The 14,583-nt window shown below is 29.3% G+C and overlaps 1 protein-coding gene across 1 annotated transcript in view; it reads right to left on the bottom strand.

The window, feature by feature from the left end:
* Positions 1-3,785: 3,785 nt before the first annotated feature.
* The window catches only part of LOC107449327 (uncharacterized), a 34,928-nt gene continuing 24,130 nt past the window's right edge, over positions 3,786-14,583 (bottom strand). Inside the window, exons 4-7 of the mRNA XM_021147594.4 lie at positions 13,251-13,369; positions 10,048-10,230; positions 5,799-5,993; positions 3,786-4,464 (exon numbers count right to left, since the gene is read on the bottom strand). Of these exons, the coding sequence (XP_021003253.2) occupies positions 4,261-4,464; positions 5,799-5,993; positions 10,048-10,230; positions 13,251-13,369 (701 nt within the window). The 3' untranslated portion in view covers positions 3,786-4,260. The remainder of the gene's footprint in view (positions 4,465-5,798; positions 5,994-10,047; positions 10,231-13,250; positions 13,370-14,583) is intronic.

The raw sequence follows: 14,583 nt of genomic DNA on the forward strand, positions 1-14,583 counted from the left end.
AAAAATAAGTTTATATTAGTCTTCAGAATTTTAGATTAATTCTGAGCTAATTATTTTCATGGAGGAATGTTCTTGTAGAGCAAATAAATAGGAAATAATATATAAAAAATGTGCTACATATGAAACACTTACTTAAACATAATTGTTGATAGATATTATTTAATAGAGTTCTCCCTAGGAATTAAAAAGGGCAGGATGCTTCCTCACAAAAAAGGCACCTGGGAGTTTTAAAAAGGCACTCATTTACCAACGTTAAAATTTATCAAAAGTGTGTAATATTATGTAATAGCTGAATTTGGTCCTCAATTTTTAAATAATCCTCTTAAACTATTTTATGTGTATATTTCACAAAGTAATTCTCGCTCATTATCAAAATTACCAAGAAATTTGTAGCCTTTGAAAAAAGTAAATAAATAAGGCAATCTCGAAAGACGATGTTTGTGTATGAATTTTCTTCGAAGAAAGTAAACTGAAAAAAAGGATTAATTGATAAGCAACTTAAAAGCTTTTTTTTAATATTTTAAACTGAAAATTATGGGGAAATAAACATTTATAGATAATTAAAAGGTATTTATTTAAGGAAATAATGGTGAAATTTAAAATCATTAATATATCCCTCCCTCAAATAAAAGATGTGATATCTCTGGGCCGAATAGTATGCAAATTTTAACTATATTAGCTAGACAACATAAAAATCTTACTAAAATGAAGGAATGAAATTAAAAAATTTAAGTTAAATAATTATCAGTAACGAAATAACTCAGAAGTCTACTTAACATTAAAAGAGGTGGTTAAGAAAACCTTTTCCTGAAAAAAAAAGAGGCAAGGTTTTTAAGGGATGGCGGCTTATGTTTACAAAAAGGGTAAGGATAATTTATAGAGATCAAAGGGCAGGCCGGCCACCCTTTTGTAAACGCTTAGGGTGAATAGTGTATTTAAATATCAGTCACTGTTTATAAAAAAATGATAAATGTTAGTGATGCATCTGATAGCATCCATTTTTCCCCATATAATTAATATATTGAAAATTTAATAATTAACATTTACTAACGTCTTAAATGCTTTAAAAACAATTTTTTTTTCACACTAATACATGCAATTAGTTCTGTATTAATATATGCACAGAAAACTTGTTCAACATTAAAACTGTCACTCCTCTATGATTTTTTAAAACAAATTATCAACAAACTTAAAAATTCTTTGATACTCTGACAAATTTAGTTTTTAAGAGAAGTGATCAGATAATTAAAAAAGAAAAGTCTCTCTATTCTAAAAAAAAGTTTTTGCAGTTAATTTTGTCCCCTGAAAAACTTTTTAACTACGTGATGAAAATCTAAGATTAAGGAATCAATTCATTCAGAATCTTTCAGGGAAGACATTTAGGGCATTCAAATCTTTTACATAATTTTAAATTTTTATTTATTTTAGTTTTAAAGCACGATTTTGCAGTTAATAATGAAGAATAACCGCCGTTCACAACAGCCAATCACATGTCTGAAAACGGCAAGCTTAAAAAAGCGATTTACAAGTCTGAATTTTCTTTTTCAGAGATGCAACCAATCACAAAATAGTTAGAATTTCATTCTTCAGTTTTACAACATCTCAACTTATTTCGTATTGATATATTGATTAATCTGATTATTTGTTTTCTAAAACGTTAATTCGTAAGTTTAATCTGGTTTTAAATCTTAATTCGATTTGTTTATTTACAAGTAATGCCTAAAAAGAAAAGACCTAACATTACTAAAAAGTCGCAACTCAATGCGAAAGCTAATCGAAAGCGGGAAAAACGTAAACTTCATAGTATAGAAGAAAATAATGCTCTTTTGCTTATACAACCTAATGATGATTCAACTAACAAAAAAAAAGTTAAACTAACAAAGGTTGAGCTAAAAGAGAATGTGTGTAATTGCTACACAGTCGCAACAACATCGACTTTCATTTTTTAATCTGCCTATTGATCTAAGTGACGATGGGATTTGTATTTTAAAAAAATGTGATAAGATTCGCTTAAAAAATGTTGACGTTATTATATGGGACGAAGCAAGTATGATTCCCAGAAAAGCAATAGAAATGATCGATAGAACTTTTCGTGATCTTCTAGCTAATGAGATACCATTTGGTGGTAAGATAATCATTTTAGGTGGAGATATTCGACAAGTGTTACCTGTCGTTAAAAAAGCTACACATATGCATGTTATTAATGAAACTATAAAATACTCTTTTCTTTGGCCATTTTTTGAAATCCTCCATTTGACAATTAATATGAGAGTTAAAGCTGGTAACCAAGAATTTGCCAATTGGTTGTTGACAATTGGCAATGGAGAACTTTTACATCTTGATGCAAGCACTCCTGATCTTTATTGTAAAGATATCATTTCTTGGTTTTTTGAAAAAATCGATTGTCTTAATACTAACTTCATTCATCACATCATATTATCACCGCAAAATGATGAAGTTAACAAAGTTAATGAAAATATTTTATCACGTGTGCCAGGTGAAGAGGTTATAAGTTATAGTATTGATAAGGCCACACTATATGGAGTAGACAAATCAGACGGGAGAGAAGAAGAAGCTAATTTAAGGTATTCTATTGAATATTTAAACTCCATAAATCTCCCGGGACTGCCACCTCATCAGCTCAAATTAAAAGTTGGACGCATTGTAATGCTGAACATATCTATTGTTGATGGCCTTTGCAATGGAACTCGATTGACTGTTCTTAAAATAGGGAAAAGAGTATTGACTTGCCAAATTGCTACTGGTAATAAAAATGGTAGTATTGTCAATCTTCCAAGAATAGATACATTATCAAGTAATTCTTCCTGACCATTTGTGCGACGACAATTTCCTGTTAGATTAGCCTTAACAATTAATAAGGGCCAAACCTTCGATAAAGTTGGGCTATATATTGAACGGCCTCTCATGGTCAATTATATGTGGCATTGTCAAGATGCACAACGAAGGAGAACATTAAAATATTTATTAAAGATGATCCTGTCATTAACAATATTGTATATAGAGAAATATTATAACATATATATATAATGTCAAATTTATAAATGTATTTAGCGTAAAGAAAATGCTATTGGTGCATTGTTTATTTTAATTCCGCAAAATTAATGTTTTCATTTATAGTTATTTTGCTGAATATTATTAAAATATTTTTTTAAAAATTACCCTGTTCTTAACAATATTGCTTATTGAAAAATATTATAGTGTTTGCATATATATATATATATATATATATATATATATATATATATATATATATATATATATATATATATATATATATATATATATATATATATATATATATATATTGAATTAAATGTGTTAAAAATATATTCATTTCTTTGGGACCAACTCTGTATTATTGCGATTATAATTTTTTTTAAACAAGTTTCATATTAAGATTATATCTGCACATTGATGTTAATTTCTGACAATTTTGGCTCATTTAGAGAACAAATAGGACATAGAAGGAACTGTAGTCAACGAAAAAAAGTGACATTGATATTGACACACTGCTTATTCTGCATTTAAGAAAATTAATTCTTTTCGATGATAACAGTTAATATTCAGTTTAATATTGAAATATATGAAATCAAAGCATTCTTGGTTTTGCGAAGCAAACCAAGCAAGAATTGCGAAGCAATTCTCCGGGGGTTGGCGAGCGCCAGCGAGCAGGGGGCGGAGCCCTCTAGTGTTATAAATAATTCAATATTAAATCATGTATCACAAAGGTATGTAATGTGGTAGGTACAACAATAAAATTCTCATTGTTTATGAAGTGTTTTTATTTGGATTTTATTTTTATTAATGTTTTTCAATACATAAAGTCCTCAAAGTAAAAACATAAGGATATGTGTTTCATGTCAATATAAACAATTTTTTTTTTTTTGAAACACCTACTGAGTCAAATTGATTTTCTTTTATTTCTAGCTATATTTTAAAAAGCAGATACATCATTTGCTCCAAACAACAGTGAAAGTGACAGTAAATAGCAATGAATTAATGGAAATGTATTGTTGTAAATACATTTTATAATAATAATAAAAAAAAGTAATTGCAATAAAATACAATGAGAGCTAAACAGTCAAAGCTTTGTAGAGGTTAAACAACTTAATGTTTAAAATGTATCAGAAGATAATAAGAATGAATAATACTTTTCATATTTGCCACTGCTTCACATTCAGGCGTACTTTCAATAAAACCAAATCACATAACGTAATACTCAAAAATGGTTCAGTCCTATCAACAGTCATTTTGTTCCCCGACGGGAGGAAACTTTTGTGCTAAATTTGTGCTAACATTTTCAGGTGGGGAAATTTGTGCTGCTTGTTCTGTATCTACATTGCTAGGAGTTTGACCTCCGTTTCCCTTTTCTGTTATGGATTCGTCCTCATTTAAAGGTGGCATGTTTTCAGGAGGGGCTGGTGAGCATGCTTGGGGCGGACTCTAAAATTGTAAAAAAAAAAAAAAATAATAATTATACGAGGAACTACACTTATATAATATAAAAAAGAAAAAGAAAAACATATTTATTTGTTCACATATCAGCCTACCATGATCAAGTACCTAGCCACATGTTTAGGACTTTATTTTTTAATGGCTATATGAGAAATGCTATGTAATTTTGACCCTGATCAGACTATGTGGACTCTTCTAGAACTGTTACTTCTCTCTCCAAACTTTCACACCACAAGCAATGAGAGGACTTTCATCCAGAACAGATTTAATCTGTACCTTGCTGCGTATGCACACCAGTTGTTTTTCGGCTGTCAGGATCAAACTTGCTACCCCCTGCTGTCCCACCAGCGCTGTGAGTGTATTTATTCATTCAGATTGTTTGATTCAGATCATATTCATACTGTTAAGTTTATTTTTGATTAACTGTGATACACTTAATCAAAATATTATCAATATACGTGCTTAACTGTTGCCCTTACCAGAATATGTGGATATACATGTATATCTGCTGCACTTAAATAGCGTTACTAATATGCACACTTAACTGAGATGTTCATAGATTACACGCAATAATATTAATACATGAGAAAAATTCATTTATCAAAAGTTGCTCCCGAAAGAACAAATAAATTTTTTTTAAAAATGAGTTTTAGGATTGTGGGCTGAACTTGCAACTTATATCCAAATTTCAAGACTTGAGCACAAACTATTCTCTAGTAGAAGCAGACAAACTTTCAATATTTTTACTATAAGTGAATAATGCATCGACCACAGTGCTGACGTGAAATATTCTCAGTGGAAGATGGATCATGGTTTAGAGTCCCCTTGCTGTCGGGTTAACCGTTGGAGGTTCTTATGGTCTTCCTCTCCATGTAATGCAAATGCCGGTTAGTTCCATAAAAAAGTCCTCCAGGAAGGCAAATTTCTCCCAATATTTGATCCAGGTGTTCCCTTGTCTTCTAAATTGGGTTCCAAATTACGAGGCTACGTAGTTGAACATTAATAGTCGTAAACCCAAAAATTGGGTCAGCTGTTTAATGATGGTTATTAAATATGAAATAAAATGTAGATGAATAAATTAATCCATGCAGTTAAATGTCATTTTTTTAAAAGTTATCCATAAAAATTGATATGTTAGAATTCTGAAATTGCAATTTAGACGAATTTTAATTCTAAAATTTTTTTAGAAAACTACAGAAAAGTTGTAAGTCCCTTTATTTTTTTGGTAATAAGCTTTTATAATGGCATATCAGCTGGAGATTTTAGTGTAATTGTTTCAATTTTGTTTTCGATATAAATAGAATAAAATGAATTAAGTTTACCCCAACTTCTGATCCTCCATGACTGCTACCTCCTGTGCTCGATCTAGAACCAATTTTAGGAGCTGCTTTTTCTTTAAAAAGAAGTTTCTCACTCTTGATTACCACATTACCCCCACCTGGTTTGTGCTTGGCATTTTCTAAAGAACCCACTCTTGATGCAGCTTTAGCCTTGAAGTCTAATTTTGCAGATGAAACCTAAGGTATTTGAAAAGAATTTTTTTTTATAAAATACAAATCAATCGAACTTATTTCGATATAAGAATAATATTGATTTAAAGAATAAATTGATGCCTTGAAAAGACTTCTGGAGAAGGACAGGCCACATCGAGTGCTGTCGTGCTACTGATGAAGAAATATTCTTTCTGTAATAGCTGTAATGGCTGTAATAGCTGTTGCGTATTACAAAATTCCTCAAGAGATAAAATGCTTTGAAATTTAAACTTAATTATAATTAAAAAATAACACTAAGGAAGCTAAAAAAATCTCAAGGTACTGAGAAATTTATTTTAAGTAGAACAATATCTATAATGAAGTTAAATTTTATGAAAGCTAGATACTTTCATTTATGATAAAACACTCTCTAGTGTTCAGGAAAAAGCTTCCTTAGAGTTTCCAATCTTCAAAGAAAATCTTTCTAAACTATTCACTGTTGCCTAGCAACAGAGAAGAGTTTGATAAATTTTAACTAATCTCCTATTTATATGAGATATTTCCTGATGATAGTTCAGAAGCAGACTTATCTGAAGAAAATTTTGCGTGGAAAGAATTTCCCAGTCATTTTTGTAATGAATAGGTTTTAAGGAACGTTTCTATGCACGAATAAGGTATACTTTGTGTTTTGTCATATTAATTAAATTAATACTCTTAATGTATGTATTTAGACTTGTAAAAAAATCAAATAAAAAAAAACTTCCCTTCAAAATCGCAAATAGTGTTTAATTTAAGTGGAAAAATATTGTTTCAAATGGAAAGAGCAAAGGTGAAATTAAAATCCTCAAAAATTATTTCATTTAGAGGAAATATACTGTAATCGCTATGTAAAGGAAGCTTTTTTTCTCACTTCAATATGAATTTGTAGAGCATAGTTATAAGTTGCATAAGCTATAAGTAAGTAGTTATAATAAGTAGTTATAAGTAAGCATAGTTGATGTCTGGTTTTATCCATAACTATGCTACCTACACCTTTAAAGCCATATTTTGCTCAACATAAAATATCTGAAATATCTTGAAACATGAAAATAGTTTACTTATACCGCTCTTTAAATTGTTAAATTCATTTATGGTGACAAAAAAATTATTTTCGTAAACAAATAAATATCGGATAATTCAGCAATAATACTGTTTTTATAGAATAATAACAAATCAGACAAAAAAATTAACGATTAAATAAGGTATGGTACTTTTTAAGCTGGTGTTTTTTATTTTTATTTTCTGAGATTAGAGATTATCTTTTAAAATTGCTATTAAATTAAATTATTTATTTATTTGAATAAACCATTGACTGGGTGAAATTTATCATTGCAAATGAGTGTATTGTCAATTCTATTTAACTACCTGCACTCAATTACACACTTTGCCTACTAATCACATGAGAGTACTCCCGGATGGTTGCAAATAATAGCGGCGTATAGTGCTTGGAAATAGATTCCTAGTATTTTTCAAACAAGATAAGTTGCTATTGTCAATGCCTATCTATTTACTTCACTTTTCGGCTTAGTCACAAAAGAACACAAATATGCCATCCTTTCGCCGTTCAGTGACCAAGGAAAATCGCTTTCTGCACTTCTCCTGACTGATGGTTTTTCTTTTCGAAATCTTCTATTTGTTGCATTCAAACTCGTTTTTAACAACTAATGATTTAAAAGGCTCATTATCACCTAATTCTTTTCTCTAATAAATCAGTTAATTTTGAAATTTTTTCATAAATATATATTAGATATATATTGAAACAATTTTGTTCAATTTTTAAGTGAACTAAAGTATCTAACAATTTGACTTAAGTAATCAAAAGAGTGACTAACAATTAAAATTGCACCATTCAGAAAACTCCAGATAATAGATACTTACTATTATGTATCGTGATTTGAAGATAATTTTTTTACCTGGATGCTTTTTGCTGCTATCTGATCCAGGACGCAAAATTTATTATATACATAATTTATTCATTTATTACATAATTTACTATAAGATTATTCAATTAAATTAAATTCTTATCAGCAATGTAAAAAAAAAAAGCAATAAACATATTTTTAAGCTGATTTGGAAATTGTAATAGTAGTAAAAAAGTAAATAATGATTAACAGGCTCTGGTTTACAATTAGAATACATAACTTGTTTTGTTTCTCAAAGAAAATGTATTCGAATTTAATAAGCTATTTTCATAACAATTAATTATTTACAAACATTACAGGTGAAATCTGAAAAACCATTTCATTCAGGAAGATCTACGATATTGTTTGACCATACCTAGTGAATTACTGATATACAATAACTGCATTATCAAAAATGCTTACATAAAAGTGAGATAACATTTAAAAAATTCCCTTACAAGAAAGTAATTTCCTGTAAACAATAATTTTATATAATTTATTATCCTTAATAAATAATTCATTTTATTTTGAAAGCATTTTAAGTATAAAATCACTGAAATTTAAGACTCGAAAGTAATAGGAAATCAATACCAAAAAGAACGAAATTACTACAACACAACGATGCAAATATAATAGAATAAAACGAAATTGAAAAAAAAAAAAGAAAAAATTATTATTTTTTTTAAATATTTGTATAGTATTTAAAATTATATAAAAAGGCATTTTAATGTACGCATTATATTACGTTAATCATAAATTTAGATAGAATTGAATTCAGTTTTCCTTAATTGAGCATAAAATGTAAATTTTTATAGGAATTTTAAGATTTAAAATTTTTTTCGCTGCAGTAAAACAAAGTCTAAAACAACTTTCCTCGTTCAAGTTTAAAAGATACATTATTAATATAATGTATTTTAAATTATTTTATCTATTCTCTAAAATTCACTAATAAAAAGCACACTGTAATAAAATTGATTACTGAGAAACACCAAGCAGCATAATAGAGAACAAAACGGAAATAAATAAAATATTTAAAAAGAAAAACCTATTAAAAGTTTATTAAATGATAGAAATATTAATCTTTTTTTTTTTTATTCAAGAATCAAAATTTCTATGAACTAATGATAACATTATCATTAAAATATCAGTGATTAACAGAAAGCATTATACAACGTTGGCTTTATCCAAATTTTTTTCAGTAATTTCGGTATTTATGATGGTGCACTTTTAATTATATAACAAATTTGCGTTTGGTAGTCAACTGTTAACACATTGCAATTTTATTAAAAAGATATTTGTTTTAGTGGACGCGGGGATTTAAAAAATAAATTCCCAAAAGCCCGCCATTCCCGAATTTTTAATAAATAAATGAAAAGGTCCATCTCAACAAATCTGTTACAAATTAAGAGGATTTTGTGTTTCTCTAAAACAACAGGGGGAAATGTTTCTAAATAAAGCGTGAAGTTCGCACACCTCTTTCCTTTTGACTGTCAATGAGTTCCTATGCATCACTGTCAAGCAGCTCACCCCCTCCCAATCACTACTACCCATTCACCCTTCAGAGTTCCCCACTGACCCCAGACGGTCGTTAAGTAGTCCGGACTTCTTCAGGCCACTTGGTCTTTAAAGAGTTAATGTGAATGTAATAAATTTTATTAAACTTGAATATAATTAAAATGACCTACAAAATTTGAACAAAAGAAGCATATTGTCCACAGTTTTCTAAACGCATCGTCTTATTACAAATATCATCTACTTGAAATATTAATATTATTGCTTTTAAGCTTGGACAGAGGTAACTCCACCATTTGAATTGGGTAACTGCAACTCGGGAAGAAATCAGCTGGTTGTGTATTAACAAGATGCCGTGTTACGTTACAGTAGGTTTGGTTTATTACCATTTATTATTATTTGGTTTGTTACTCTGAATTTATTGTTGGATCAGATTTACATGGCGAGCGATGCCACGCGTGAGTATCGAACCAGATTAGCGGCTGAATCGTGGTATAAACAAATGCTACGACTCAGCTGCCAAATAGGTTATACACCCACAGGCACCCGATTCTAGATAATAAGACATACAAGTAAAACAATACATTTTTAAGGTGTTGCTGGTTTGTCTGTTTTGGGATAATTTTAAATTCAGTGCTCGAAGTTACCTTTACTGTCCCGCCTCCTGGTTTGTGCTTCAGATTATCTTTTGAACCAACTTTTGACTGAACATTTTTAAAATCTAACTTTTGCGACATGATTTTTTTGTCACCTCCGCCAGGTTTATGCGTTGCATGTTCCAGAGAACCAACCTTAGACTTTGCATTCCATTCTAATTTCACTGATTCAACCTGAAAAGAAGAAAAAGAAATTTTAAACTGAATTTAATGTTGAGTAAAAGATTTAGAGAAATTAAGGTCTATAAATTCTTATTTATGCTCTACTGTTACAGGCCTACACAGTAAAAAAATACCGGATCAAATTACGTAAAAAAGTACTGGCACCCTGAGTTCAGAATCCTTGCAGTAATATTTATTTAACTACAGTGATTCAGTATTTTTACTAAAAATATTGCTGTGAAAAGTACGAAGTGTAAGATTTTTTGCTCCGTAAAATTTTGCCTTAATTTGATCCAGAGCTTTGTGTAATGTAGGCGTAGGTATGAAATTTCTGTGTTAAGATGCGTCACGTCTTTGCTAAACCTAATTTTTTTTTTAAACAAATTTTTTCAAATTGCCACTCTGTTTTCTCTCAGCAACTTGTACAAGAGGAGAATAAGTTGTGTTAAAATGTCGTAAGACATTTACATTTTTTAACTAATTTTCTCTCCGTTTTGCCATTTTTACACAGTTACTACAATGCGACTAATAGATGTGTTAAAATGACGTCGCACATAAATTTTATCTTTGTTCCTCCATTTTGACGCATTTAATACTAGCCACTTTTACTGCATCGAAATTTCCAAAGATTCAGAAAATATTTTTCTGACTGGTAGCAAATTTAATCAAGTATTAAAGTAAAAAATTAAAAGAATTTTATCCACTACTTAGTATAAACATTTTAACGTATTTTTAAAATTTCAGATTCAATATTCTCTATTCTCAAGTTTTGATAAAAAGTCTATGAAAATTCTATTTGTTTTAAAAATTTCTGCTCTAGATTCCTACCAATTAAAAAAATATTTCACACAAATCTCAAATGTTGGAGGGTAGGCAATATGATATGACGATAAGCCATTTTCAAATGACCTCACATATATTTAAAAAAAAGATGTTCACTTTTTTTCCGACATTTTAACGCAAATTATCACGACACTTTTTTTATCGCCTGGTCAAAGAACAATCATTTTTAATTTAATAAAAAAATGTCCTGTGAGAAAATAGAGTTCTTTTTATATTTTCTACTATTTCATATAAATTTGAATATTATTAAGAGCACGAATAAATAATATGAATAAAAACATAAAGTTAAGTTACTAATTATGCTCCATATATTGAGTTAACTTATTTCTCTCAGTTTAACAATCCTGTAAAATAATGAATCATATATCTACTTGTTACTTTAATACTAGACATTAGAGCATATACTAAACTATTAGATATATAAACATAATTCTGACTTTTATTATATAGTTATGTTCGAATAATAATGAATAGCACTTCTAAGCTTGCATGCAATAAACAACACTGCATAAATAGCACTGCTTAGCTTGCACGTAACAGTATTAACGAACATTCGTATTTAAGAAGCATGACAAACCCATAAACTTTAATTTGTAGGAGATATTTGTTTTTAATGTAAACAGAGAAAACATAAGCTTCATGTGCCGTAATGTTCTTAGCACAAATAGCAACGTTGATTGCTTGTAGCAGAATTAATGTAATAATTTGAATGAAACATTTTGCTATTTATGCAGAAAAATAAATATAAGCTTAATACTTTGTGATGTTCTTGCGTAAATAGGACTGCTTTAAATAGAATAATATGCGTAACATTACTGTACTAGAATAAATTAAAATACGTATTTGGCACATTTGAACAATTCAATTTTTTTAACATATTTGTTTTTATATTAAACAATAAATAATTTTTTCATATAAAAAAAGAATAAAAAACAATATTTGGTGGAATATTTTTACTTCCTTATTTTATCGCTAACAAGACTAAAGAAAAAACTTATTATTTTCTGCACAAAAAAAAATTAAAAGTTCTAACCTTTATACTTTTCTTCTAATTTTTCCATGCAAATACATTATGGATATCTGTGAGACGCTAACAATGTTTTATTTGTTAGTAATAATACTTAAAATTGTGTTTAATCAGTGCTTTTTAGCCATATTAGCAATGATTGTTTAATTTGTAACAAAATGTACAAATTAAAGCATATCACGAGTAATTAAATCTGAATCAGATAATCATCGAATTAATTTCTTTATCAATGTACTCACAGTGAAAATCTCGATGCTTTAAAAAAATTTGCTCGAAAAAATGGAGTAACCCGGATCACTCACGTTCAGAAAATAGCTGCCTGCTCATTCATAGAAACTTTCCGGCCCAAAGATGCGAGTCAGTTTAAAAAAGTGCATTTAAAATTCGATTTCTCAGGAACTATTCGACCCATTCCTATCGAATTTCTTATTTTTCCATATTAAATTACATACGTTAAAATGATGTAAACAAGCGTATAACTAAAATTCAAAATTTTTTATACTATTGTTGAATAAAATAACAAAAATTAATAAATAATTTTTATGAAAATTATTTTTTGCATGAAATTATCTTTCTATAAACAAATTTCATTATTGTGTGCAAAAACTTTTTTCGGTTAAAAAAATCTCAAAATATGGCGAAATATGCAAACAATATAATTAGTATTGTTAAGGTGTCCCAACTTTCGACCGTTCTCCTAACTAAACTATTATGAACATATTTTCCAGATTACGGGTACACCTTGTATTTTGAGGAACAGGAATTCAAATCCGTATATACATAAAAGGTATGTTTATTCAGAGAAAGCACGTTTTGTGATTGATTTTCTAACTTAAAATATCGTCTACGCAAATTAATGAGCATATTTGAAGTTCCTCCCATGTACCATTAAGTTTGAGACGCATTGGGTGAAAATCCAATCATTAGATCAAAAGTTATTCACAATGTTCCTTTTTTCCCTTTCCTTTCTTTTGTGCACTGTACAAAATCTTAAAACTGCTAAATTTGTAGTTTAAATCGATAGACAAAATTGAGTGGTCCAAGGCAACCTTCACCTACTTGACTGTCAAAGTTTTCAACGAGTTATTTGAGTTTTACACTTTATGTATAGATTTATTATTTAAATGTACAAAAAACATGTTAAAAATGTTGAAGTAGTTACTTTTTTCTCTCCACCTTTTGGCTTGTGAGTGACATTATCGAATGAGCCTATTTTTGATTTCACTTCCTTAACTTTAGGAGGTGGAGCATTCCAAACAGGCGCCTTTATTGGAGGAAGCTCTGAAATAGATGAAAAAGGATTAAATAATAACTTTCAATATCAAAAAAACATAGGTATTACGCAATAACCATTATTAGAATCCTTATCAAAATAGTATACACAAAGTGGAGAGGGAAAAAACCCGCTAACGAATCATTACTGAGGAAGGTGGGACTGAAAACAACTAAATCTGTTTTGTTGCCGGAAGAAAGACAAAACACCACCAAATTCATCGACAAATCAAACTGATTTTGATGTTTATTAACGCACCAGTTATACAAGTGTTTTTATAGATTTCGCTAGCCTTTTTTTCCCCATGCTTAAATATGAATTTATGACCCTTATACATTTTTAAAATAATATTTAATTATGATTCTAAAAAATATATGTTAGAATGATCATCACAGATCACCTTGTGAAAATTAGAACATTTCAATTTTATTTGAAAAAACGTACATAAAATAAAGAATAACTTGAGAAGCTAATATAAACATAAAAATTTCGCAAAGAAATGAATTTTGCTTTCCTATTTCATTACTGTTATTGGTGATTATTAATAGCACCAAAAAAGCTTTATGTATCTAACTTATTATTTTTGTTTCTTACATCAGATTATAGTTTAAAGATCCTTTTACTATTTTCCTTAACTGTGTTAATCTGTCGGGAAATATATAATGGCGGAATTCAATAAATACGTTAAGACTACATTGAAATCTGTTTTTTACGAAATCTGAAAAAATTGTCTAGTGAAATGCTGCTAAAGATGTTTTTTCTTTTTCAAATGAAAGAAAGTGGTTGGAATTATTCATGATTAAAAAATTTGTGGCTCGCCGCTGAACTTGTTAGTACAATAATTTAATTAGTTCATAAACTAAAAATGTTAGAGAGTTATTGCATATGGGTAGTGTTTTCTGTGATTGGCTGAGACCCAAAATTTGAAGTAATAATACGAAACAACAAAAATTTTCTGTAAGATTTTAAGTGGAATGATTCACAAGGTACCTTTTATCAACGGAATCTGTCCCGCAGTGGACTGATCGTTAAGACACGGTTCCCAGCAGAACACCGAAGTCAAGCATCACTGGCTACGGTCAGTGTGCGGGTGGGTGACCACTTGGATCAGTCTGCGTAGGGACCGAGGGTGTGCGGTATTGGTCCTCGTTAAACTGTGTTACCGTAAAGTGCTCGACTTCGCGCGCAGGTCGTCGGGCTACCGAAGCGGGGGTGCCATCCC

The sequence above is a fragment of the Parasteatoda tepidariorum genome, chromosome 8, assembly GCF_982258835.1.
Source record: "Parasteatoda tepidariorum strain Cologne lab strain chromosome 8, Ptep-v5.0, whole genome shotgun sequence".
Classification (NCBI taxonomy): domain Eukaryota; kingdom Metazoa; phylum Arthropoda; class Arachnida; order Araneae; family Theridiidae; genus Parasteatoda; species Parasteatoda tepidariorum.